This window comes from Meriones unguiculatus, chromosome 14, assembly GCF_030254825.1.
Source record: "Meriones unguiculatus strain TT.TT164.6M chromosome 14, Bangor_MerUng_6.1, whole genome shotgun sequence".
NCBI classification, from domain to species: domain Eukaryota; kingdom Metazoa; phylum Chordata; class Mammalia; order Rodentia; family Muridae; genus Meriones; species Meriones unguiculatus.
Window position 1 is genome coordinate 30898435 of NC_083361.1, and position 25644 is coordinate 30924078.

Consider the following 25644-nt stretch of genomic DNA (forward strand, 5'->3'; position numbering starts at 1 on the left):
ACTTGGGTGCTATGGCTTCAAGAGAATCCTTAACACTAAGGATAGAGAGAAAATAGATCTCTCCCCCAACTCACTGGTCCCCACTGGCTCCCTGTGCACTCCATTTGCCCTACCCAATCCAGATGACTCAGCCCTGTCTTACTAAATATCCTTTAGAAGAGAAATCTCTGGAACATATCAGTCTCCTGTCACATGCCACGGGAGGCCTGCCCCACCCAGTAACTCCTGAGACAGCAGTGCCATAGCGGGGTTTCAATCCTGCCTTCCCTGACTTCATCTCTCCACCCCAGCTCTACCAATCACCAAACACACTGAGACACCACAGTAGGACAGAGGGAGATGTTCTGAAATGGGGATCTTGGTGCCAAACTGCTCTCTAATGAGGCAGCTTGGTCTTGACCCTTACAATAGTTGTCACCTGTCAACACTCTCCCAGCATCCTGATGTCACCAGTCATATAAATCAACCGCTTACTGCTGTTGTCTTACGTTAGCGTGCTGTTAGAGCCATTTGAATTTTTTGTTCACACCTCTGGGCCTTCCATGTAAGGCTCTAACTCCCCTAACTCCTGAGAGAATCAAAATCACTGAACCTGAAATTTTGGAAAAGCAATAAACTATGAAAATTACAAAAAAAGAAAGAAAGAAAGAAAGAAAAGAAAAGAAAAGAAAAGAAAAGAAAAGAAAAGAAAAGAAAAGAAAAGAAAAAAGGATAGGATAGGATAGGATAGGATGGGAAAGAGACCAATGAAAAAGACTGGACTCCTTCCCACCAAGGGGCACCTGCAACAAAATACCTATGTGCGTGAGTGTGTGGAATATGTGCTCCACACAAAGCTTACAAGAAAAGCCAGGAGGTGGTAGCTCATGCCTTTAATCCCAGCACTTGGGAGGCAGAGGCAGGCTGGTCTCTGTGTGTTCAAGGCCAGCCTGGTCTGCAGAGAGAGTTCCAGAATTGCCAGGGCTACACAAAGAAACCCTATTTGGAAAAAACCACTAAAAAAGGTTATAAGACAGGGGCCAATATGCTATTCTCCCCTCTCAAGCTCTAGCTTACTTCTACCCTCAGAAGTGCCGTTCTCCCTCAATAAACTCTTTTGTCTGTTACTATCTGTGCCTCTGTCCAAATCTTTGTTCAGGCACACGCAAACCCACAAATCCAGTGAGTGCCCTCTGGGCCCTACCTCTAACAAGAGTCATGGTGCTTGCCTAACTGACCCAGCTCCTTCAACTTCAAGGGAAATAGATTCATGGAGCTAGTAACTTGCCCACAGCCAGAATGGGCTCTAAGTATGGAGCCCTAAGTGGGGGCTCTAAGTGTAAGGGACTCTAACTGGGAGGCCCATAGTAAATCCTAGACTGCGGCCTCTGCTCCGATCTTTAAACACACCCTCCCACTTCATAAACCCAAGTATAGACAGTGAGTTCAAGGCTTGGCGTGGCTGCCCTGGGCTGCAGCTTCAGTCTCTTCCTCCTCTTCTGTGGATTCTGACCCACCGGCAGTGATGAGTGGAGTTGCTTAGTGGGGCTCACTCTATGGATCTTTCTGTAGTGATCTCTCAAAGGTCTAAGTCTTAGGGGTGGGGCTCTGTTTTTGTGTATGACGTACTTGTGGATTTTTCCCTTCCTTCCTTCCTTCCTTCAAGGAGTTGAACCTTGTTATTCATGCCTCAGGCACTAAAAGGTCCCGAGATCCTGAGTCCCCATGTGATTTTTGTTCCTTTCTGCACAAGACCCTACAACTGTGCCCTGCTCCCACAACTGGTCCCAACTGGTGATGTCCTGCTCTTTATTGGCCATGCAGCTTTAAGTCCTAGACTGCCTCCTTCTCCATGTCCTCAGCCATCATCTCAACTCCTTCCAGCCCTGCTTATCCTTCCAACAGCTCCTGGGCACCTGGGGGGCGGGGCTTTCTCAAGTTATCATAGCCATGCCTGTATCAGGGAACTGCCTGCCTTTCAGAAGCAACTGGAAGAATAAGTCCTGATGTCGATGAATGGGGTCCTGCCATGTGCCAGGTAACAATCACAACAGCTAAGAATCAAACTGCAGTCCATGCCAGGCACTGACCTAGCACTCTGCACTTAGTTATTAAGCCTCAGCCATGGTAATTTATCTGCCACTGTTGGAGGCAGTCAGGATTTCTGTGATCTCTGCTGTAGAAGTGAGGCAGTGGAAGCTCACAGCAGGTTAATAGTTCTCCCAAGGTCACCTCTTCTGGGCAAGAGCTGAGAATACTGTGAAGGAATGTTTTCTGAAACATTAGAAAGCAGAAGCCAGAATCATTGTTAAAACATCACTGAAACCCGGCTTCTCTTCCCTCTCCACACCTACCCCTGGCCAAATATATAGTGGGGAGTTTGCTAGTGGGGAGCCAGGCTCACGTACCCAATTTATTTCCAACTATTTGTGTATGTGTGTATGTGTTTGGGGGGGTATGTATACATGAGTGCAGGTTACAGTAGAGTCCATAAAAAGATGTCAGATTCCCTGGAATTTGAGGTGCAAGTGGTTGTGAGCTATGTGTGGGAATTGAACTGGGGTCTTCTGAAGAGCAGTCAGTGCTCTTAACGACTGAGTCACCTCTCCAGGCCCAAATAACCCAAGTTTTGAAAACAGGAGCACACATCTTGTTAGTGTTCAGTTCTTCTGATAAAGTGAGACTTAGTGTAGAGGGGAAACCTTCACAAGAAGAATTTAACTACTTCCTCTGGGCATGTAGCTCAGCTGGTAGAAAACAAGTCCAGTATGCACAAGCCCTAGGTTTGATCTCCAGCACTGCATAAACCAAGTATGGTCCCCTGTGAACTAAGAACTGGAGAGGTGGAGGCTGACAGATCAGAAGTTCATGGTCATTCTAGGCTTCCACAGTCAGTTCAACTGGAACACATGACAGCCTGTCTCAAAACAAAACAGAACACCAACCAACCAACAACAACAAAAGAAATAAAGCACCACAAGAAAACAAATCCAGTGGCTTCCTCGACTTGACAGAAACATAGAGAACAGAATCAGAATCAGAATCTGGTCCCTTGAAAACCAAGGGACCAGAGAAAGCCACACTAACATCCAAAGCAAGGAGACCAGCCCTGTTCTCTTGTCCTCTGTAAGCTTCAGGTCAGTTAAGTCATGAGCTTCGTTGAGCGGAATCCTACAGAGGACAAACAGGCTCTGCAAAGCCACAGCCCATCTGACAAGGTGGACAAACAGTATCTCACTAGAGTACCACATTGGCCCATCCATGTTGGTAAAGTGGTAACTCCAAGTTTACAGATGGAGAAACTGAGGCTGCGGAGGATCATCTACCCACTTGATACATTTCTAAATTGCTTTGCCTTTGTTACTTTGGTGTTTAAAAGTTTAGTTCATTTTAGGTGTGTATGTGTTTGTGTATGTGTGTGTTTTGCACATGCATGTAAGCACCAGTGGAGCCCAGAAGAGGAAGTTGGATCCTCTGAAACTGGAGTTACAGGTAGTTGTGAGCTGCCTGACGTGGGTGCTAGGAACTGAACTCAGGTCCTTTGAAAGAGCAGGAAGTACTTTTTACCACTGAGCCATCTGTCTAGCCCCCTTGATTATTTTTACAAGTATGTATGATTTATTATTATTATTATTATTATTATTATTATTTTGGTTTATCGAGAAAGGGTTTCTCTTGTGTAGCCTTGGCTGTCCTGTACTTGCTTTGTAGACCTGGCTGGCTTCAAACTCAGAGATCTGCCTGCCTCTGTCTCCCAAAAAATAGGATGGTACAGCCTAGGTCTGGGGGATGGGTCTTGCTTTTTTTCACTTTTAGTTAGGCAATGAGTCCTTAAAATTTATGAAACAACCCACAAAAGAAAAAAAAAGGATAAACTGGGTTTCATCACAAGCAAAAACTTCTACGTTAGAAAACACATAAGAAGATGGAAAGGAAACAAGAGGACCGAGGGACACACTACCAGCTCAACAGCTGACAAAAAACAGCAATCCAGCAGCATGGTGGCACGTGTTCACTGAAGGTGGAGGCAGGAGAATCAGGAGGTGGAAGTCAGTCTGTCTGTCTGTCTGTCTGTCTGTCTCTCTCTCTCTCTCTCAGACAGCAAGATGGCTCAGTGGGTAAGAGTATCTACTGCCAAGCCAGACAACCTCAGTTTGATTTTGGGATGTCCTTGACCTCCACATGTGAGATCTACACATACACACATACACCCACCACACACACACACACACACACACACCACACACCACACAGCAAAAATATTAAAAGGACTCATAAATTCCAACAATAAGGTAACCAACACCAGGTTTGAAAATATGAAAAACACTCACATATACTTCCTTCCAAAGACATATAGATGGCAGATAAGCACACAAAAATTTGCTTAACAACATTAGTCACCAGAGAAATGCAAAATAAAATCACAACAACCTACCACTACGTACCTATTGGAATGCTTCAAGTTAAAAAGTTTGGCTTTTCACCAAGATGGTGCTGAAAGCGAAGAAGGAAGCTCTTGTCCCTCCCAAAGCCAAAGCAAAGGCCTTGTAAGCTAAGAGGGCAGTGTTGAAAGGTGGCCACAGCCATACAGAGAGAGAGAGAGAGAGAGAGAGAGAGAGAGAGAGAGAGAGAGAGAGAGTCACACCTTCTGACAGCCCAAGACCCTGGGGCTCTGGAGGCAGGCCAGATACCCTCGAAAGAGTGCAGCCAGGAGAAATAAGCTTGACCACTATGCTATCATCAAATTCACCCTGTCCACCAGTCAGCCATGAGGTAGAGGACAACAACACACATGTGTTCACTGTGGATGTCAAACACTAGATCAAACAGGCTGTGAAGAAACTCTATGACACTGATGTGGCCTGACGGAGAGAAGACGTATGTTCGGTTGGTTCCTGATTATGATGCTCTGGATGTTGCCAACAAGATGGAATCATCTCAACTGAGTCCATCTGGCTAATTCCAAATATACACATTTGTTTCACCATAAAACAAAACAAGACAGACAAACAAACAAAAAGTTTGGATGTACCAGCTTGTCCCAAGGATGTAGGGGGAGATGGGACTCCCATGAGAGAGTCCATTGCTTCACTCACTTTGGGAAAATTTCTTGAAAATTTAAATGTATAATGACCATATGATCCAGACATTCCTCTACTATAGGTTTACAAACAAACAAACAAACAAACAAACGCATACTCATACACGGACTTGAACTTGATAGTCACAAAAGCTATTTTTGTAATAGCCCCAAACTAACAGCAACCTAGATGTCTGCCAGTGGGTGACTAGACAAGCTACAGTATGTCCATATTACAAAAAAATTTTCTCAGCAGTAAAGAGATATATATGGTCTACTGACTCAGGCAACAAGGAAGAATGCCGAATAGCCCTGTGTGAGAGAAGGCAGGGTGACAGCATATACGGAGTGATGCTATTTATACAAAATTCTAAGACATACAAACAAATAAAATCAGTGGTTCTCTGAGGATGTTGCATGAGATACAGAACTTGGGGAGGAAGAGGTTAGAACTATTACAAAGATGAGTAAGGACACTCCCGCTTGCTCTGCAAGGCTCCCACATTCTGACCTTAGGATCGTTCAGTGCTGCGCCCCCTAGTGGACACTTCCCTGTTTGCCACAAGGTTCATTCCCTGGCTCTTTCCTACTTGCCAGGAAGTCCCCCCCCCCAGCAAGTGTGGTGGACCTGCTACCACAATCAGCCTCTGTTCTTGCTTTTCTTTTCTGCATTTACACAATTTACATAAGTTGCTTGGTATTTGTCTATGTCCATCTCACTCCCACTAGTCAGCGAGGACTGTGAGACCTGGGTTCTGTTTTGTTCACTGTTTTATCTCCAGTCTCTCGTACACTGTCCAGTATTAGTGCTAAAAATTTATTTAATGAAAGGAATGCTTTAAGAGATTGATACTATTATCTTTTTTTTCTTTTTTGGTAAATGGGTGTTACACAACCTGTCACAGTGGTGAAGCTGGGCTTTTAAGCCAGATCATGTTGACTTCACAAAACCAAAGTTCTATGTAGTTAGGTCACTTTGACCCGCAGTCTGTCCAAGAAGGTGCTCAAACTGATCCATGGGCACAGAAAACAATTCATTTCTCTGTAGACAACCTGGTGACAGTCAGTCTAAAACCAGCAACGGTACTTCAAGGTGTCTGCAATTCTAATAATCAGACATGAGACACGAGGAAAAGTTCCACACAAGCATGATGCTTATTACAGAATTGTTTATAATAGCAAAAATAAAAAGGAAGCCACCACTAACAAAGTCCCCAAATGGAGTGACTGGAAGGGACTGAAATGGTGTGAAATCAGAAAGTGATAGGAGATCATGCCCGTGTGGTCAGTTTTTCTAAGAAGCTTAGAGTCTGGGGCTAGGGATCAGGGTAAAAGGGTCCCATTCTGGTCAGGTAACACGGGAAGGCAATCATAGCTGCTCAGGAGGCTGTGAGTTCAAAGGCACCCTTGTGAGATCCTGACGCAGAGTAAACTTAAAAGGAGGCCTAGTCAGAGCTTGGGGAGTTCTGTGGAAGAGTAGGAGAAAGGATAGAGGGAGCTAGAGGGGTCAAGGACACCACAAGAAGGCCTACAGAGTCAACTAACCTGAGCCCCTGGGGCTCATGTTGACTGAACTAAAGAGCATGCAGGGACTGGACCCAGACCCCCTCTGCATATGTAGCAAATGTGCAGTGTAGTCAATCTGTGGGTCCCCTAACAATGGGAGCAGGGGCTGTCTCTGACTGTTGCCTGCCATTGGAACCCTTCCCCATCACTGGGCTGCATTGTCAGATCCTGGGGAGAGAGGATGCACTTGGTCTTGCTGTGACTTGAAGTGCCTGGGTGGGTAGGTACTTCTTGGGGGCCTCCCCTTCTCTGAGAAAAAAGGAAGAGGGGATAGGAGAGGGGGCATGAGGGTAGAACTGGGAGGAGAAGAAGGATGGGGCTGGGATTGGGACATAAAGAAATTAAAATTGAAAATTATCATTAATGAAAGAAATAAAAAAGAGACCTATAGATATTCACAATTCAGTGGCACAGAATTTGCCTGACACATACTGGGCTCTGGGCTCAGTCTCTAGTTATTGTGACATCATAAACAAATGAGTGAGACAGTCTTGATGAAGGTTTCAAGAGCTGTTATGGCCAATAGAAGTGACACTAACCACAGAGAAGTAAAAGAGATCAACCAATGATATAATTGTCCCACCTGAGAACCCTTTTGTCATGATGTGAACAAACCCAAGAAAACATGTGGACACACACACACACACACACACAGAGAGAGCGAGAGAGCGCTGTTCTCAGCCCAGGTATCAGCAAGCCTAGCCTGTAGAAGCTGAGCCTGAGTCAAAGCATAAGAACTGTCCACTGAAGTACAGCTTACTCCTGGAGGTCAGGGTAAGGCAACTGAATCGCACAGTTCCCAAGTCCCCTTTTCTAAGGGTCGTATGTAGCCTAAAACTTGTTCTGCATGATCATGAACTCTTGATCACCCTACCTCCACCTCCCGAGTGCCAGGGTTTTAGGTGTGCTACCATGCTTGGTTTATGCAGTGCCAGGGATCGAACCTAGGACCTCCTGCACCCTTGGTAAATGCTCTAACAACTGAGTCACAGCCTTAGCCCACAGTTTAATTTTTAATATCTGTGTGCTTCACACATATTTTGTTTAATATATTTAATAGCTTCTTAAGGCTGTGTGATTTTTTTGCATTTAATATTTCTGTTTTGAAAGCTAAACAGAGGTGGTTGCTATAGACCAGTGCTCCAGAGAACAGCCCAACCAAAGGTTTCACGCCTGGGAACTTTTGCACAAACAGTCCAGCCTCCTAATATCCGTATTTAGTCAATTTGGGCATGGGCCAGGGATTCTGTTTTATTTACAAAATTCCCAGATACTGAAGACGTCTGGGTGACAAGAAATGACTCTTGGAGACAGGCTCCCAGAAATCTACTAAAAAGGAGAACAACAGTTCTGGAAAACCTGAGCTCCCAAAGACAATCACCACCAATCCAAGAGCAGTGGCCTGTGACCACTGTGTCCCAGTGGTTCACTCTGCCCTTGATATCTATCCCCTTAATGTTGCCTACACACCTCTATTTTATCTATGAAGAAACTGAGGCCCAGGAAAGGGGAAGGTCTTTGAGGTTAGCTAGCTGGAGTCACAATTTAATCTCGGTTGTCTAACTCCAGAGTCTCCAATTTGTTTGTATAGGGGCACAACTCCTCCTTTCCCAGGTACTACTAAAAATTAGCATAACTTTAAACTCTTCTATATTTTATTAGGCATTTGGCATATGCTACTACCTGTCTCTTTGTGACTGTAGACAGTAGAGTCATTTGAGGGATGGATCTATGTCCTTTATCTCCTTATCCCCAGGGCTCTAATTTTCTCTAGACAGAACACTGCTGGTCAGAAGGCAATTTCACTGGAACTGAAAGGTGGGGGTTGGCAGGCAGCTAGGGCTGCACGGAGGACCGGGAATCTGCTGTTTCAAAGGGTCCTTGCCCCAGGGGAGGCCTTGAATGAAAAGAAAGGGAGTTGGGCAGATCTGCAGGTCCGCCAGCTAGGAGGTAACAAACAGGATCACAGCGACAGGGGACCCTGGAAAAGTGAGGAGGGCCCTCAGGGCATTAGCCTTGGGAAGGAGGGGCACCTGTTCCTCTGAATCTTGGAAAAACAAGCATTGTCAGAGATGCAGGGAGGGTTTCTCAGAGATAAGCAAAGCAGGCAGAGGGAAGAGCAAGGGGGCGGGGAGATCCGCTAATGAAGTTTCTTCCAGCTTTCAAGGCTGAAAGCTAGGGATGAGAAAATTCACTCCAGGATTTTGGAGATTCACACAAGGTTGAAAACTTAAAAAGCGAAAACAACAACAACAACAAAACTATTATCTGCATGATTTCATTTTTAAATGGGGGGTCCGGGTGGGGTCATTTAAAAGGGAAAAAATTGCTAGAACGGATATAGTCTCTGAATAAATCTGCTCTGCTTTAATACTAACTCATTTTGCTGCCCTTATTTTTCTCATTTCGCCAGGAAGGATGATTCCTTTCTTCAGGACCAGTGCGTGGGGAGCGCGGCTCCAAGCCGCCCACGCTGGCAGCGGCTTGCCATCACCGCGGGGTGTGCGCGGAGCCCGACACCCCCGCTGGAGCCCAAGCGGCTTCCGCGTCCGGAATCCCAGCTCTGGGCTGCGATCCCGCCAGCCAGGAGGAGCAGGAACCTACTTCTAGGTGCGAGTCTGTCCGTCCGCCGGGACAAACCGGGTCGCCCGCTGAGGGTCGGCCGGGAGCACCGTGTCAGTGCGGGGAGGGCACGGCCTTTGCCGGGTTCCAGCTCCCACGCTCACAGCGGTGCGACAGCCCGAGCACCTCGGTGCCCGCACACCCTCCTCCCACCGCTCTAGCCCGCAGGCGTGAGCATGCCCGCTCCTGAGCTCCGACTCTGGGTATCCAAGGCCATGAGTACCCCGAGTCCCGGATGCCTGCGGATGCGGGAATCCATGCCGGTAGCACTGGGCGCTCACGCCCGCATCAACCTCGAGTGCGCGCGTCAGCGGCGCCCACGCGGGCACCCGGAGGAGCTCATCGTCCCCGTCCGCGCCCTACCTGTCGTAGCTCCAGCGGCTGTAGGACAGGGTGCGGTGGCTGCTTACTCCCTCCATCGCTGTCCTGGGCGGCGGCGGCGACTGCGCGGGGCTCGGTGCTCGCTCACCCGCGGCGGGCCGGCTGGGGCGCGGGCGGAGGACTGTACCATTCACCCCCCGGGGGTGACCCCCCCTCTGTCTCTGCCAATGACGAGGGCGCGCGGGCTGCGGGGACCCGGACCCGAGGGGTCCCCTCCCCTGCGCGCCTGTCCCGCGGGGGCGCGGCTGCGGCAACTCCACTGCTTATTTATTTATTTCCGATGTGTGCTCCACGTTGCCATGGCAACCGCTCCATCTTTTCCGGCGTCAGTAGAGCACCGCTGCTTTCAAACCTTGCTGGGACAGAGACAGCTAAAGGGTTGCGGTTTCTGCCTGTGTGGGGAATCCGGGATGTGTACTCCTTATTCGGGTCTGTTCTGCAGAGATAACCCCTACGTTCCCAGCGCAGTAGTCGTCTTCCATCCTCCTCTTGGAAGGGGGATGCCCAGCCCCCTCTGATTTCCTTGATTCTTGAGTTCTTCTGGTCCCTGTTTTCCCAGCACGGAACTGTTGGAGCTAAGTTACTCTTCAATCACAGTGTCTCTCTCTATCGTCACAGGCATAGAAATCCACTCCATCCGCCGTTTCCTTCACTGTATTCCCTGGGCCCGGGCCCACAATCTAGAGCCAGAGAACCATGCTTTGTAAACAATCCCGTTTCTAGGCCATTTCCTCCTGTTTATGTTCTTTGTGCTTTTTCTTCATAACCACCACAAATCCTCTGGAAAACATCTAGCTGTTTTAGCTCAATGGGACAGGTTCAAGGGGATTTAACACAGACCTTCCTTCTCAACAAGAAGATCTGAGATTTTGCAACTGTGCTACAAAATTGGCGGTTCCTCCTGCTGTATGCCTTACTAGACAACTCCAAGGCACACAGGCTCCCCTGCAGCTTTCAGCTCTGGGTCAGGACACATGGCTTTGAACCTCTTTCCAAGGTACACCTGACTGATACCCAGGGAAGGCTAAGTGGAGGGACCACCAAGCTAGAGCAGGTGGAATAGAGAGGTAACTCAGGGTCTGCCTGTCTTCCAGGCTACTCTTTCCCTTCCCCCACCTTGGGCTGCTGGCTGCTGGGGTTTACAGGTATAATCTTCTTGCAGAGGTCACAGAGGCCTAAGAAGGGCTTTTCAGTGCAGCCGTTGTGGGAAGGGAAGGCTACCTTCCTATTCAGGTCAGGGTCGCGGAGGGGCCGCATCCATTCTCTGCAGGCGGGGTGCTGGAAGGCAAGGCTCTGCTAATGCTTGTCGACTTAACCCTTTGCCTTTCAGGAGTGACAGCGCACTTGTTGCGTTCAGCCTGCATATGTGCTTTCCCCCAACAATGTTTTTACATTGAATAAATTGACAACACTTAAGAAATCTGGCTAGGGCTGGGGAGACAATGCTGTCAGTGAAGGGCTTGCAGTGTAAACAGAGTTGAGTTCAATCCTGAATAAAATGAGGACATGACCACTTCCAGGCACGGTTGAGGAGGGTTTTACTTTTGATATGAGGGAAAGTGCAGCCAGAGACATCTGAAGAGTCCAGGCTGAGCATGGCCACCTGAGGAGAGAGAGGAAAGTGAGAATGAAAGAGGAGAGAGGGTCAAGAGAGGGGACCAGAAGCCAAGAGGGGACCAAAAGAGCAAAGAGGGCAAAGGGGAGAGCAAAAGAGTGCATAGTCAAAGGGCAGGATTACATAGGAACAAGAAGCTGGGGGAAGGAAGGGATGCCCTGAGCTACAGAGGTTAAGGGAAGAGGGCCCAGTGAGGACAGCTGAGAGGAGCCACAGGTCCTGAGTGAGCCCAGAAGCCAGTGTGTGCTTTGGTATGTTAATAAGCACCACAGATGGCCATTTGTCCCTAAGTTTTTTGGGGATAGATCCCACATAAAAAATAAAAAGGCCATGCCTGTAGCACTCATATTCCAGGTCAGGGGAGGAGGAAGAGACAGGTGGACCCCCAGGGCTAGCCCACTTGGTCAGTTCTAGGCCACTGAGAGATGGTGGCTCAAGAAGCAAGGTGGATGGGTCACGAGGAAGCACACTCAGGGTTGTTCTCTGGCCTCCACTTGCACGCACACTTACAAATGAATGAACACAAACACATACACACAACCGGGAGCCATGACATGATCCATTACCCCATCCTCCCTTGAATACTAAGGGAACGGGAGGAATCTGGGCTGAAGACAAGTGGCTGTTCCTTGCACTGGGATCAGGAGGCACACCACTCTCCTACAGACTCAGGCAGCTTCTCTCACTACCCACTTACCTGGTCCCGGTTGCTTTTGAGGCTGCCACCCCTGTTCAATTTAGTCACGTCTACAACCATTGTAGCTTTCCAGCTGACTATCAGAGTTGCCAGCACCAGGGTCTTCCATGGGCCAGGCACTTAGCAATGTGCTACATTTATCAGGCAGACACTGCTACTGTCTGTTCCCTGTGGAGCTCACAGACATTTGAGGACCGAGTCCTAAACAGGAACCCCTTCTCCAAACCATGTCTTGATGGTGAGACTCCTGACATGCCCATGACCCCAGAAGCAGTGGATTAGACTTCCTTAAATAGGAGGCAGACTAGTGAATCTATGAGTATGTTAGGGGAAAGTATAACCTGAGGTCAGATGTTAAATTTGGCATATATAAATATGACCCCAGAGAACCTTCAACCTATTTAATATCTAATTTTTTAGGGGGACTGGAAACTGAACCCAGGACTTTGTGCATGTTAAGTACATGCTCTACCACTGAGCTATATCCCCAGCCCTCTATTTGACTTTTAAATGTAGACTTAAGCAAGACAAATGATCTTCCACAAGTTACAACTAAGGTGCCAGCTGCCCCAACTCTAAGTTAACAGTCTAATAGTGCCCCAAGGAATCTGTATCAGGTAAGAACAGCATGGAGGCTCTGGAAACCTGTGCTGACCCTTAGATCTGGAGGCCAGGCCTTACCTTCTGTAGTAGAGAGAGATTTACACTTGGAAACAGAGCTCACAGTTGAGCCAGTGGGCCCAGGGGAGCGTGACACTGAGTTGTCTTGATGTCATGGTATGAACCCAAACCAAACAGCAGCTACACTGCACTCTGAGTGGTTACCGGCTCTGTAGTAGTACTTAGCTGAGCGGAGACGGACATCCCCACTCAATCGGCCATTAACTTCATAAATAGGGATGTATTCAGAGCTAAGAATCCTACATGTTCCACTGGGCAATGGACAATGACTTGACTGGCTGAGGAGAGGCCTGCATGCAGCAAGACTAGAATATATTAGTCTGGGGAAAAAGGAATGGGAGTGGACTAACAGGAGTGGTACCAGGTGGTACCGATCTTTGTTTCTCAGGTCAGTGTCCACAGGAAGTATCTATGTGCAAGTTGTTGTGTGTGGCAACCCCACAAATAGCCTCACACATACACAACTTTGTTCATGTCCGTTGCACATGCTTTCAGTGGACCCCAAGTAAGTATGTTCCCCACCTAGATGACTCTTTATATGCAAACTGATGGCTTGTAGTCATTCTAACCTTACTATCCTATATTCTTTATAAAGCAATTTTGCCAAGATCTCTAGACACAGCCCTACCTTACCCCAAACGTAGCAAAGGCCTCATATTTATTGCTCCAAACTCTAGTGACATGGAGAAAGTCCCCAGAGCCACTTACTAGCTCTGTACTTCTCCTTGCCCAGACATTTCTAACTGGAGTAGTCAGGCCTAGGCTAGAACTGCTCCTGTGCATATCAGCCTCAGGATTTCTATACAGAAGGGCCTAGGTTTTAATATGCATTGTAGTCTAGTTTTGAAGTAGCTTATGTGTCTACTTGGAGTAGTTTGGAGGTGAGGATAGGAGAACAGTCTTCGGACTCATCATTCTGCAGCTCCCAGGTGGCTAAAGAAAGCATGTCCTGAAGCCCTGGCTACTCAGTTTTGTTTTGCCCCCCCCCCCCCCCCCCGCGCGCCTGAAAATAACTGCTCAGGCTCTGAATATGGGTAGCCTGAGGCTTCTGAATTATGCAAACATGCCCTCTAGTGGTCACGGCTGAAAAAGCCCATTAAAACAATGCAACTGGTAGCCTGTCTTAGGGGATGGAGACTGCCACAGAGAAGACAACCACCAACAGAGAACAGAACATCAACACAGAGCTAGCAGATGCCAAACAGACTGAAATATCTTTTATTTTTTTTGAGACATATGGACAAAGATAAATCATACTAATCATCAAGGGACAAGCAGGTATAATTCATAGCCTAGACACCACTGTAACCGCTCTCCCTCCTGGGACCCAGAGCTTGTGTTACTGTGTGTGGGTCCAATACAAGAGAGCTGCAGAGAACAACTAAATATACTACTGATATTCTAGGCATTCTCATTTATTTTCATGCACACTGTGACAATCACAAAACGCACTTCATCCTTCTTATTAATACTGTCTCATTCTTACCTGCACAGTATTGCAGTTTATGAGCATGTCATAAAGTTACAGCTCCTTGTAGTAGTATTTGGGTTGATGAAAAGTCTTTGATAATAGTCAGATGCAACTATCTACTATGTTGTCAAAATCAAATAAGTCAGTCTACAGGATGTATGTGAGTACACGCACACACAAACACATGAATTCCAGAGTGAAGAATATTTGTGATTTTGATAAATTCAAAAAACGCTACACTGGCTATCCATCTGCCAGAGATGCATGTCTGTCATGTGTCCTTTCTCTGGCCATCATTGCTAGCCATTCACAGAATGGAAAACGTGATAAAATGTTTCTATTAGTGAGATTATGGATATTTGTATTTTGCTTTTATTCTTCTTGTGTATGTGTAGACATATGAACTTATCGCCAGGTGTGGCAGCAAACAGCACTTTCCTAAGGCAGAGAGAGGCAGGGGAATCTATGAGTTGGAGGTTGTCCTGTACTGATTTTCTAGACCAGGCTAACCTTGAACTCATAGTGATCTGCCTTCCTCTGCTTCCCTGAGTGCTGAGACTAAAGGTGTGCATCACCAGTCAAAATGTTTAAGGGGCTATAGGACATCAAGCTCTAAAAAGAACAGCTCATGGATTCTCAGTGCTTAGGTTAGGAAGGACTTCCTTATAGATTAAGAACACTTCACTGGAAGGTCTGATTTGTGGTTTTGAGTCAACACTTCCTGCTGTGGTCACACAGTTCTGAGACAGGAGTAGTATTTTCTGCAGAAACTGTTCTGGAAGACATTCTTAATTTTTCATATAAACATTTAGAAACAGCTTGCCCAGATCAAAGTACATTTTCATTTTACTGGAATTGTGACAAATACGTAGTTTACTTTTGGGAAAATATACACCTTTATCTGAGAATACACCGTCCTTAAGTAACTGCCCCCCATGCTTCTCAGTGGCGTTCTATTTGTTGCCTGGTTTTTGAACAGGATCGAAGGCCATTCACGCAGGTGTCACACTCACACATAGCTGATGTAAGCTTCAGCTTCTGATTCTCCAGCTCCCTTCCTCCCCGGTTGGGATTACAGGTGTGCCATCACACCCAATTTTTATGGGATGCTGGGGGTCAAGTCCCCATCCTCCAAGAGATCCATCCATCCATCCTAGGCAAAGTTACAACCCCATACTTCTTGTTAGCATTTTAGTTTTCTTCCATATCAACTAGAGAACATTAAAAAACAACCCTTCACATTATTTTCAGTGTATTTCTTTCTCTCATTTAAACACAATTGTTTATTAAATAAACATCACACTAACATCAATTCATACTTGACTCTATTTAGACCCATTAACCTGCCACCCACCTTCACACTAGTAACCTACATTTGCTTCTACTCGCCTGCCTCCCTGTGCTAAGGTGTCTGACTGCTACTGTGATTTTAGTTCATCATTCTTTGGCTTTTTGGTGTGGGCACATGCATATCATACATATATGTCTGTATGAGGACATTTTTCCAGATCCAGTAACCTGGTTAGGCAGATATTCCTCACCATGGAAGTTTTCTGCCCGTGGACTCATGGGTCCCAGGACTGAGGTGTGTCCCCATCCTCGTCCCTCTGTTCCAGCTCATTAGCATATCTCCAGGTCCTTTCACACTGTACACAAGGCAACTTTCCTGAACTGCCATCTAGTAAGATGCTATGGAGGGAAAAAAAAACAAAAACAAAAACAAAACAACTACAACAAAGAAACTAAAACAACCTTGGAGATACTGTTTGTTATGATCCTAAGTGTTAAAAGCAGAAAAAAGTATCAATGCAGAATCATTGTGCCAGCAAGTCTCTCAAGTGTAGGGCTGGGTGAAGCTAAAACAGCCTGGGCTGTGGCTGTAACCACTGCTGGTGAGTCATGCCAACACATAGCCAGCTTCTCTCCAGAGTGCCCACTTCCTGGCTTCTTATGAGCTCAAGAACACACTTCTTTCTCCCAGCCAACAATAAACTCACATCAAATAAGGCTCACTTACAAAAGGCAGGCTATGTTTATTTGGAGTCACAAGCAGCTGACTGAGTCATTGTGACTCAAGACCACAAAGACACCCTTTGCCTCCACTTCTGTCTCAGTCCTGTGGTGAAAAACAAGACCAGCACAAGTGCCTCTTGGTGCTCATTCACAGGTTTACAAGTTTCTCGTTGAGGGCAATCTGTGACTGGGTGAGATTGGCCAAGTAAGTCACCATCAGCAGGTCCTGGAAGACAAAGGATAAACAGTAAGGGGCTGAGGGGAATGCTGACAGAAAGGCTGGTGCTGGCCAGCTCTACTATGGACACTGGCTGTGGAGTGTCCTGGATAAATGCAAGTGTGGACAGTCAGGGTAGGGGATGAAGGTGGAAGCCAGGGAATGTGCATGAACACTATCCTCTCTGCTAGGGGACTGTAGTGGAAAGCTGTGGAGTATGGATGGTGTGTCCTGTGAACAAGGATGGGGAAAATCAGAAAATGTCTCTGTCACCTTCAATCTTAGCAAGTCTTCTAACAAGTCATGGCAACACCAGCAGTACTTCAGACAAGCAATTAGGAGAGAACACACTGTACTGCCTCCAGCCTGGACTACATAGCTGCACTTCTACCCAGCTCCCGGGGTAGAGCCACAGCACTCACATTGATGTTGCTGTTGAGCATGGTCTCGAAGTCATCAGGAACTATCTTGGGTACTTGGTTAACCAGGCTCATCAAGAAGCGGCCTACAGTGTTGTCAGCAGACACTTTTCCAGACTGCACACAAAACAAAGACTCAATGAGGCACTGCCAGGTACTGTTATGACACTAGCAGTCCATGCAGGGATGCTGCCCTCCCTCCCCCCCATGCATTTTCTCTCCACCTCTCACCAGCACATCCTCAGCATACTGCAATACAGTGCTTAGAGCATCCTGGATGCGAGCTGAGGCCCCTCCCACTTGCTGTAAATCACTTGAGAGTCCAATCACCCGGTTAGGGCTGAAACATGTCTTCATGATGAGGTCAACTGTGGGAGTGTGGGGCAGGCAGTAAGAGACAACAGAAAACTTAGTAACGACAAGAGGAAAAAGGTCTCTAACCACCTAACTCCCTCCACGCCCTGTGGTCACAGCCAACTCCCCCAAATCCCTGCTCTATCCTCATGGATTTTTCTTCCTCTGGAGAGCTCAGCTCCTCCACCTGGCTTGCAGACTACTGGTTCTGACCTCGTCTCGTATGAATGGTTATGTGGCCTCTATCTTTGTCACAGACAAAAAGCTCCCTCCCTTAAATAAGCCTAGGGTCTCCAAGTGTGTAGAGTGGGGGAAGGAACTCACCTCCAATGCGTTCAGTGTCATAATAGGTATACTTCACAGTGAGAGGTGTGAACATCACTCCCATGGTCCTCCCAGGGACACCCATTAAAGTGCTGGTGGGAAGAAGAGAAAAGGTAAACAGATGTTCTTGGGAGCAGTTTCCTCATGTAGAGTAGGCTGGGAAAGCAGTCACAAAAGTTAATACCTTCAACGTGAGAAGGCCAGGACTGCCCCAGAAATATCTTGAAAGCAAACTTTCCTTTTCTTCCAGGATGTGATGATGATAGCACCCCAGATGTTCCATGCCCCAAACCACTGATTGGGTGCTGGAAGCAACTTTACTAAAATTGTTGTGTTTACCATTCCAATTCTCCATTTTCATCTGGATTTTGAGGCTGCACTTGTAGAGACTAAGAAGGAGGTGAGGGCGAGGGCTCAGCTGTAGTAATAAGCGCCTTCCTCAGCTATTCCTTCTCCAAGTTCCATGTGTCAATACTGCAATGTTACTGTCCAAAAGCATACTTAATCCCAGCATAAAAGATGTGTTCCAAACAAGGCCAGCACTCTCTAGTTTATGAATATTGTGCTAAGTCCTAGGAATAATGGATGTGCTAGTTAGGATTTTCTGTCAATCTGACATAAGCTAGAGTCATCTGGGAAGACCCCCCATGCCTTCGAATCCTCCACTAGACTGGCCTGCAGGCAAGTCTGTGGGGCATTTTCTTGACAAATGCTTGATGTGAGTGGTGCCACCCTTGGGCAGGTGGTCCTAAGAAGGAATAAGAAGTCTGAGCATGCCAGGGGAACAGGAAGCATTACTCCATGGTCTACTTCAGGTTCCCACCCTGACTTCCCTCAATGTGGGGTAAAATAAGCCCTTTCCTTCCCAAGTTGTTTTTGGTCAGTGTTTTTTTACAGTAATAGAAAGCAAAAGGAGACAATGAAAAACTAATCCAGAAAAACAATGAATGTGGTCACAGAAGGACCATGCTAGCATACCACATGAGGACTGTTACAGAAAGATCACACACACACACACATTCATATATATATATGTGATATGTTCATATACTAAGGGCACTACTATTTGGAATGGTTACAAACAAGTACTCTGGTGTAAGTAGGACCAGTGAGTGTAAATTAAGGGGTCAGACTTTGCTTCAGAAACTTCTCTAATGATAGCAGTCAAGAGGAATGAAGTTTCCTGAAGAGAAAATGAGCTGCAGATTTAGGCCTGAGTGGGGACGTCACCAAGGCATAAAAGGTCATCGTAAATGCTCCTATTGCTCAGGACTCACCTGACATAGGCCTTGATGCTCATGCGCCCATTCTGGAGACCTGTGTCCACAGTGAGGTGAATGGGGTTTGGGGCTTCTCGGCTGTAGTACTCATGGATCAGCACCGAATGTTCTGTGATGTCATGGCCTGTTGCATACCTGAAAAACAGAGCAATAATAGATGCACAAATGATAATATAATATTCGATAATGATGGCATGAGTATCTGAGGCTCTGATACCCCTATGCTAGCAGTAACTGAAATTCTTGACTTTTATAGGACATTTTTATCAAATACTGAATTTATAGGCTCTCATGGTCACATGATTTGACTGTTCTGTCTCTGAAAGGGGAGAGAAAAGACAAATGAGCCTGGCCCTCATTGTAGACTTTCTATCCACTCCCAACCTCCGCAACTTACCAGCCTAGGATGAGCTCATTTGGGGAGACTTTTTTGTGCAATTCATACATATTCTTAGCAAATTCCATGTCAACAGCCACCTAAGAGGGAAGGCAGGAGCCAAAGTTAAGAAGCTAAAAGTGTATACTATCACTGAACCGGAAGAAAGACCAGCCCACCAGATGGAGTCCTGATGTGGACAGGGAAGGCAGCTCTGCTGCAGCTCTGGTTACAGACCCAGCACAGTGAGGCCTCGAGGGAAGCCAACAGATGAATGGCTATGAACCACACAGGGACTGTTTAAAACCACACTCAACTTACTTCATCTTCTGACTCATTGTGTGGCACTGAAAAGCAGTTGGTGACTTCCACAGAGTGCTTGTCAACAGTTCCTGATAAAGAGAACAACCAGGTGTTAACATAATCCTGGGATCCCACCACCCACAGCCTCTGACTACTTCCTCTGTTCTTCATAAGGCAGGGTCCTCTGTAACCAAAGATGACCAAGAACTCCCAAGCATCATGTCTCCACTGGCTAAGTGCTAGGCTTATAGGCGTGCACCACACCTGGCTAACATGGCTCTGGGGACTGAACTGAGGGCTTCGAACATGGCAGGGAAGTGCTTTATTAACGGAGCTGTTTCTCCAGCTCCTGATTTCAGAGTCACCACATATGGAAGCCAACACATTAGGACCAAGTTCAGCATCAACAGAGAACTTAAAACTGTGGAGCGACCCCCAACTCTTACTTCAAAGACCTTCCTTCACAAGGTCTCCTTTTCCTGCTACTTCCCACTACCAGTCCTTCCCCATAATACTCACTCTCACTTTCTGGGGCACTGTTTCTCAACCTCACTAATGCTGCAACCAACCCTTTAATACAGTTCCTCTTGTTGTGGTGAAGCCCCGACTATAAAATTATTTTCGTTAGTACAATTTTGCTACTGTTATGAATCATGATGTAAATATCTGTATTTTCCAAAGCTGTTAGGCCACTCTCCGTAAAAGGGTCATTTGGCCCCAACAGAGTTGTTACCCAAAGTTGAGAACCACTGCTCTAGAGGTTGTGCCCGAAAGTTCACCAGCACAGCTTGCTGAGGATGTTAATGTCTATTCGGATCATCAATGGAGTAGTCTAGTATCAGTTTTCACAGTGCTACCTGGACCTTCCTTTAGACCAGCCTCTTACCCTCTCTTACATTAGTTCCTGGTTCTCACTGGGCCATGGGTCCTGACTTTACTTTCTTGTGATGTACTGGTATGCTCCCCCAAGCTCTCTACCCCAACCTATTGGAACATGTGCCAGCTAGCGGTTTGGTTTGTCTGCCAGTGCTATGGTTTCATTTTCCCAACTATGTTCTTAAACCCCTGGTATACTTTCACCCGGCTACTCATCAACATTTGACAGACTACTTCCTCCATTCAGAGCCTTCCCTCATAGGGCCTCCATGATACCAGTATCCTAGTTTTCTCCCATCTCTTCCTATCTGTTGGCTCCTCCTCTGACACCTCAGGTTTTCAGCATTCTTACTGTTCCTAGTTTTTGCTACTTTTCTAGGTCAAGTCCTGACCCAGAAACATGAGTTAATAAATGTTTATGTGCCCAATCTCTTATGCATTATTTATGGCTTTTTTTTTTTTTTTTGGCTATAAAGGCAGAGTTTGAGTAGCTGTGACAGACTTTTCTTTCTTTCTTTTTTAAACACAGCTGCCAATTCCTGTGGTAGGTGATTTCAGTTATTTATCTTCTGGTGACTGGGACGTACTTATCCACATCTCTTTTATATTCTCCTCTTCACATTTATTGTTAAATTTTCTCTGTCTTTTGCACTAATTGTGGGTGGGTGCAGCTATTTGCCTATGGAGGGCAGAGGAAATTTTGCAGAAGTTGATTCTCCTTCCACCATGTGGATTCTGGGAATTAAACCAAGGTCAGGCTTGTGAACGGCCTTGGCAGCCTGGCTTACTCAATTTTCTACCTGACAAGTTCAATCACACTCAATGGTATCTCACAAGCAATATGTATCAAGACCTAGTCAAATTCTGTTTTTCCTTTATTCTCCTATGCACCTCAGTTACCCTCTAATTCTGCACTTGTGATCATGCCATGTCCTTTCTGTCTCTAGTTCCTATCTTTCACTCTCTCCCCACCCCTTCCCTGCCTCTACTTCTCAAGTGCTTCACTTTACTAGACTGTCCTCGATCTGTTGTCTGGGCCGAGCACAAATCTAATGCTTTCCACAAAACAGCCACCTTCTCTACGTTTTCCTGGTCTCAGCTCTGGAATGAGTACTGCTCAAGAGCCTCCTGCTGAGATGTGACTGGTGTAGTCTGCTCAGCTCCCGGCAGCACCTGTCAAAGAGGCAGGTGCCTAGAACCTCTGAGGGCCTCACCTCCTGCACCCTCCCATATGGCTGGGATGCTGACCTCCTCAGACAGTGGACTTGGCAAGAGCTTTCTTTATAAAATTTTACCTGTTTCATTTTTAAATAATAAAACCAGTTTATTTTTCAACAGTGATACATTTTAGAACTATTTCATAAAGTAAAAGCAAATAAGTTCCTGTTTTCAAATTCCTAGCATGTTATTTTTTGAGATTCATAGATAAAATTTTAGTATTCCCAGGCATTCTCAGAATTTTCAAAATTATGATATTTAAAACATAATTCTAAAAATTGTATTCTATAATTTGAATAGCTAAGGGTTTTATTTGAGGACAAAAGACACTAAGTTTAGAGTACTTACAAAGAGCTATAACCTATGAGCATAGTCATTGAAAACTATTTAATATATAAAATTTTAAATTCAGGTCTTGCTCCTTTTGGAATCACGTGGATATTGTCCATTTAAGGGCTTATTTCACATTGGAAACATGTTACACCTTACCATGACCTTTCACATCTTTTCTGTGAATCCTCCATAACCTTTTACAGAGTTGCATCTCTATGCTTCCAAGGGACATCCTGCTAGCGGAACAGTTATCACATCTATAGTAGTTATTTACTGGGACTATGTTTCCATCTAGAGCTTAAGATTACAGCAGTGTTTTATGTACCTAACGATTTTATGGTACATGAAAGTCACTGATAATTTTATTTAACCAAACAACATCTTTCATAAATTAAAACCCAAGAAAAGTTCAAGTTCCTACCAAGCACATACTGCTCATTTTTTTCTTTTCTATGAACAACCGTTTTGTAACAGTGGGAGCACTGGACAGAATTCAGTCCGATTGAGAATCTATACACTACGACTGGCCTTCCTATTACAAATGAGTGAACCAAAAACCTTGTGTAGACATTTATTCCTTTAGTTAAGTAGCTCCAGAGACTGGAAATTAGATAGCATACTCAAAGTTATTTGTCACCGATGCAAAAATCTTTTGTTACAGAAGTGAGCAGTTACAGTAGGCCAACACCTGAGAGGTTAAAAACACCTGAGAGGTTAAAAACAGAAGTTGTGGAACTGAAAGAAAATGGAGAGTATAAAAGATACTGTGGCAAAGAAAATCAAGTGTGCTTTGATAAAAGACAATGTATCCACTCTAATCTTGTAAGGTGCTACACTGTCAAAGACAAAGAAATGGATGGTGGGGTGGCTCGGCCTCCTATGTAGCAGATAGCGAGCAACAGTTGCTGTACCCAAGGTACACCAGATATTAGCTACTTTCTGTAATAATTTCATTCTCATAAAAACTGCTAAAGAAGACTCTGAAGGAACTAGATCTTTGGTAATTTGCTAATAATAGCTGGAGTCTGACTACATACCCTGTCCTCTCTGCAATACCTGAATTGTCTTCCATGGTGTAAGGATCACTACAAGACCACCAGTAATAAAAGAAATGATGGGTAAAACTAGAGTGAACTGCTAATTTTAAAAAGCTGTCACTAAGGCAGAGTGTGAACCAGTCTGATTGGACCAGCAGTATCCAGAGAACGAAATGTATTCAACAGTCTTTAGTGCTTTTCAGTTTTACAAACAACTTTAATATAAACTATCTACTTCCCCAAATCTGTAACATGGGCCAAGATAAGATTACTCTTCACTTTGAAGGTTAAGGGTGCTTGTGTCCAAACGGAAAATGAAAGTGAAGTTGGGGCAGGAATGTGGACCTGAGCATAAGCTGGTTTTACTCCACTAGGAACTAGTATGAGGCATATGTCTGTCTGAAAAGTTCAGGAAAGCAAGATATATATCCCGAATACGTTTTGGATAAACCTGGTGTATTTGTTGAACTGGTGGAAGCTTCTGACATCTCCTTTTTCCTTACATGGGTGGTGGGCACTTATTTGTGGGTGTTAGGGAGGTGGTAGCTAGTCAGTGGATAAGAGGGAAAATGTGGGTACCTAAGGGTCAGAGGTTTTGAACGTCTTGCTTGCCATTCGAGTTCATTTTTGGCAGCATGGACTCTCCGTACTTAACTGATGAGAATATAAAATAACTACTCAATAGCTCATAATACTCCTTGCACATTTCTGTCACTCAACCTAACAGCGATTCGGCAGGATTCAAGTCACTTGGGAAGGCAAACCACAGCAAGAAGGGGCAAAAGCAGAAAAATAGTTAAACGGCGATGGAAGAGGAGGAACCGGCGCAACAGGAGGGAGATGAACGGAAGAAAACATCCCCCAGCACTCACCCAGCAGAGTTCCGATAACTCGGGCAGCTCCCTCGTTGCGTCGCTCGTAGCTATCCACGATGGAGGCCAAAATGACCGGGTGCAGCTTGACCACGCGGCCGCCGGGGAAAGGCCCCGGGAGGGCGGGCCCGGGCTGCGCCGGCGCCGGCGTCTGCGCAGGGGCTGGCGCGGAGGCCGGAGTCTGGCCCGGAGCGGCAGGCGTAGTTACCGCAGGGTCAGACGGGACGGGCCCCGGGGCCGCAGCGGGAGTCGCAGCCGGCGCCGGGGCGGGCGTGGGCGCTGCCGGGGCTGGAGCTGGGGCTGCCGTGACGGCTGGCGCCGAGGGTGCGGTTGCAGTGGCCGGGGAGACACTCGCCGGTACGGCAGGGGACGCCATCTTGCCGAGAAAGAGGGAGCGGAGAACGGAAAGGCGTGAGTGGGGCAGTATTAGGAATTTTGATTGGCTAAATTAGTACCACGTGAATTAGCTCTTGATGACTATTGGACACTGAAATTTACCGGTGGTTGTTTCAATGACGAGTGTGCAGTTTAATTTCTGTCCGATGCACATTCAGTCAGCAGTAGGCAAAAGTAGTTCCTAGAAACTTTGGTACCTCCTGGGGTGGGGACAAGTAGCAATCTACACAGTTGCCACCAGGTAGCGGCACAGAGTAGTGTAAAAGTTGCAATTCTTGTTTTAGCCTTGAATTGGTTATTAAACCCATACACCTACGCACATCTATGCACACCTGATTCTTGACAAAGGAGCCAAAACCATACAATGGAAAAAGAGACAGCATCTTCAACAAATTGTGCTGGATGTCTACTTGCAGAAAAATTCAAATAGATTCATATTTATCACCATGCACAAAACTCAAATCCAAGAGGATCAAAGACCTCAACATAAAACCAGATACTAAATCTGCTAGAGGAGAAAGTGCGTGAGAGACTTGAACTCAAAATTGACACAGGAGACAACTTCCTAAACAGAACATCAGCAGTTCAGGCACTAAGATCAACAATTAAGAAATGGGACCTCTTGAAACTGAAAAAATTCTGTAAGGCAAAGGACACTATCAATAGAAAAAAATGGTAATCTGCAGATTGGTAAAAGATCTTAACTAACCCTATATCTGACAAAAGGCTAATATCCAAAGTATATAAAGAACTCAAGAAATTAAATGCCAACAAACCAAATAAATGGGATACAAAGATAAACAGTGAATTCTCAGCAGAGGAATCTCAAATGGTGGAGAAGCACTTAAAAAAATGCTCAGGGTCCTTAGTCATCAGGGAAATGCAAATCAAAATGACTCTGAGATTCCATCCTACACCTGTCAGAATAGCTAAGACCAAAAACTCAAGTTTCAACACATACTGTAGATGATGTGGAGAAAGGGGAACATCCCACCATTGCTGGTGGGAGTGCAAACTTGTACAACCACTTTGGAAACCAATTTGCTGCTTTTTTTAGAAAACCGGGAATAGCCATACCTCAAGACCCAGCTATACCACTCCTGGGCATACACCCAAAAGATGCTCCACCGTACAACAAGGACATTTGCTCAACCATGGTCATAGCAGCCAGAAACTGGAAACACCCTAGATGTCCCTTAACCAAAGAATGGATAAAGAAACTGTGGTCCATTTACACAATGGACTACTCAGCCGTTAAGGAAAGCTGCAGACCAGAATCAGAATAGGTCTCTGGGAGGATATGAGGGGGACTCTAGCTAAGACTTCTAGTAGCAGGGACCATGGAGACTGAAGAGGATACCTTTTATCTAGACAAAACTCCTAGTGGACAGAGGGAATCACCAAATCACCTACAAAAAACTCCATTCAAAACTTACTCTGCCTTCAAGACCTGCAGGGAGAAAATAGAACAGATAGAGCAGCAATTGAGGGAATGTCCAACAAAAGCTGGGCCCAACCCTAAGACCCATCCCAT

General features: G+C 46.0%; 2 protein-coding genes across 3 annotated transcripts in view; both read right to left on the minus strand.

Moving 5' to 3' along the window:
• Tub (TUB bipartite transcription factor) overlaps positions 1-9797 on the minus strand; it is a 77941-nt gene extending 68144 nt beyond the window's left edge. The window contains exon 1 of one of the 2 annotated variants that reach the window (XM_060367081.1): positions 9611-9797. In XM_060367081.1, the coding sequence (XP_060223064.1) occupies positions 9611-9666 (56 nt within the window). In that variant the 5' untranslated portion in view covers positions 9667-9797. The remainder of the gene's footprint in view (positions 1-9610) is intronic. The other variant, XM_060367083.1, reaches the window with a different exon arrangement.
• A 6304-nt stretch (positions 9798-16101) lies between these two features.
• On the minus strand, positions 16102-24115 carry Eif3f (eukaryotic translation initiation factor 3 subunit F). Its single transcript, XM_021661958.2, has 8 exons — positions 23715-24115; positions 19397-19467; positions 19097-19176; positions 18697-18834; positions 17420-17511; positions 16973-17109; positions 16745-16858; positions 16102-16331 (listed from the first exon to the last, which is right to left on the minus strand). The coding sequence occupies exons 1-8, from the start codon at positions 24088-24090 to the stop codon at positions 16254-16256; spliced, it is 1086 nt and encodes a 361-aa protein (XP_021517633.1). The 5' UTR covers positions 24091-24115; the 3' UTR covers positions 16102-16253.
• Positions 24116-25644: the final 1529 nt, after the last annotated feature.

Bases quoted from the DNA above. Each gene is read 5' to 3' on its own strand.
- Eif3f (XM_021661958.2), bottom strand. From the start codon at position 24,090: ATGGCGTCCCCTGCCGTACCGGCGAGTGTCTCCCCGGCCACTGCAACC. The intron at 19,177-19,396 runs GTAAGTTGAGTG...CTTCCCTCTTAG, and splicing joins ACAATGAGTCAGAAGATGAA to GTGGCTGTTGACATGGAATT. The intron at 17,110-17,419 runs GTGAGTTCCTTC...ACACTCCCACAG, and splicing joins TGACACTGAACGCATTGGAG to TTGACCTCATCATGAAGACA.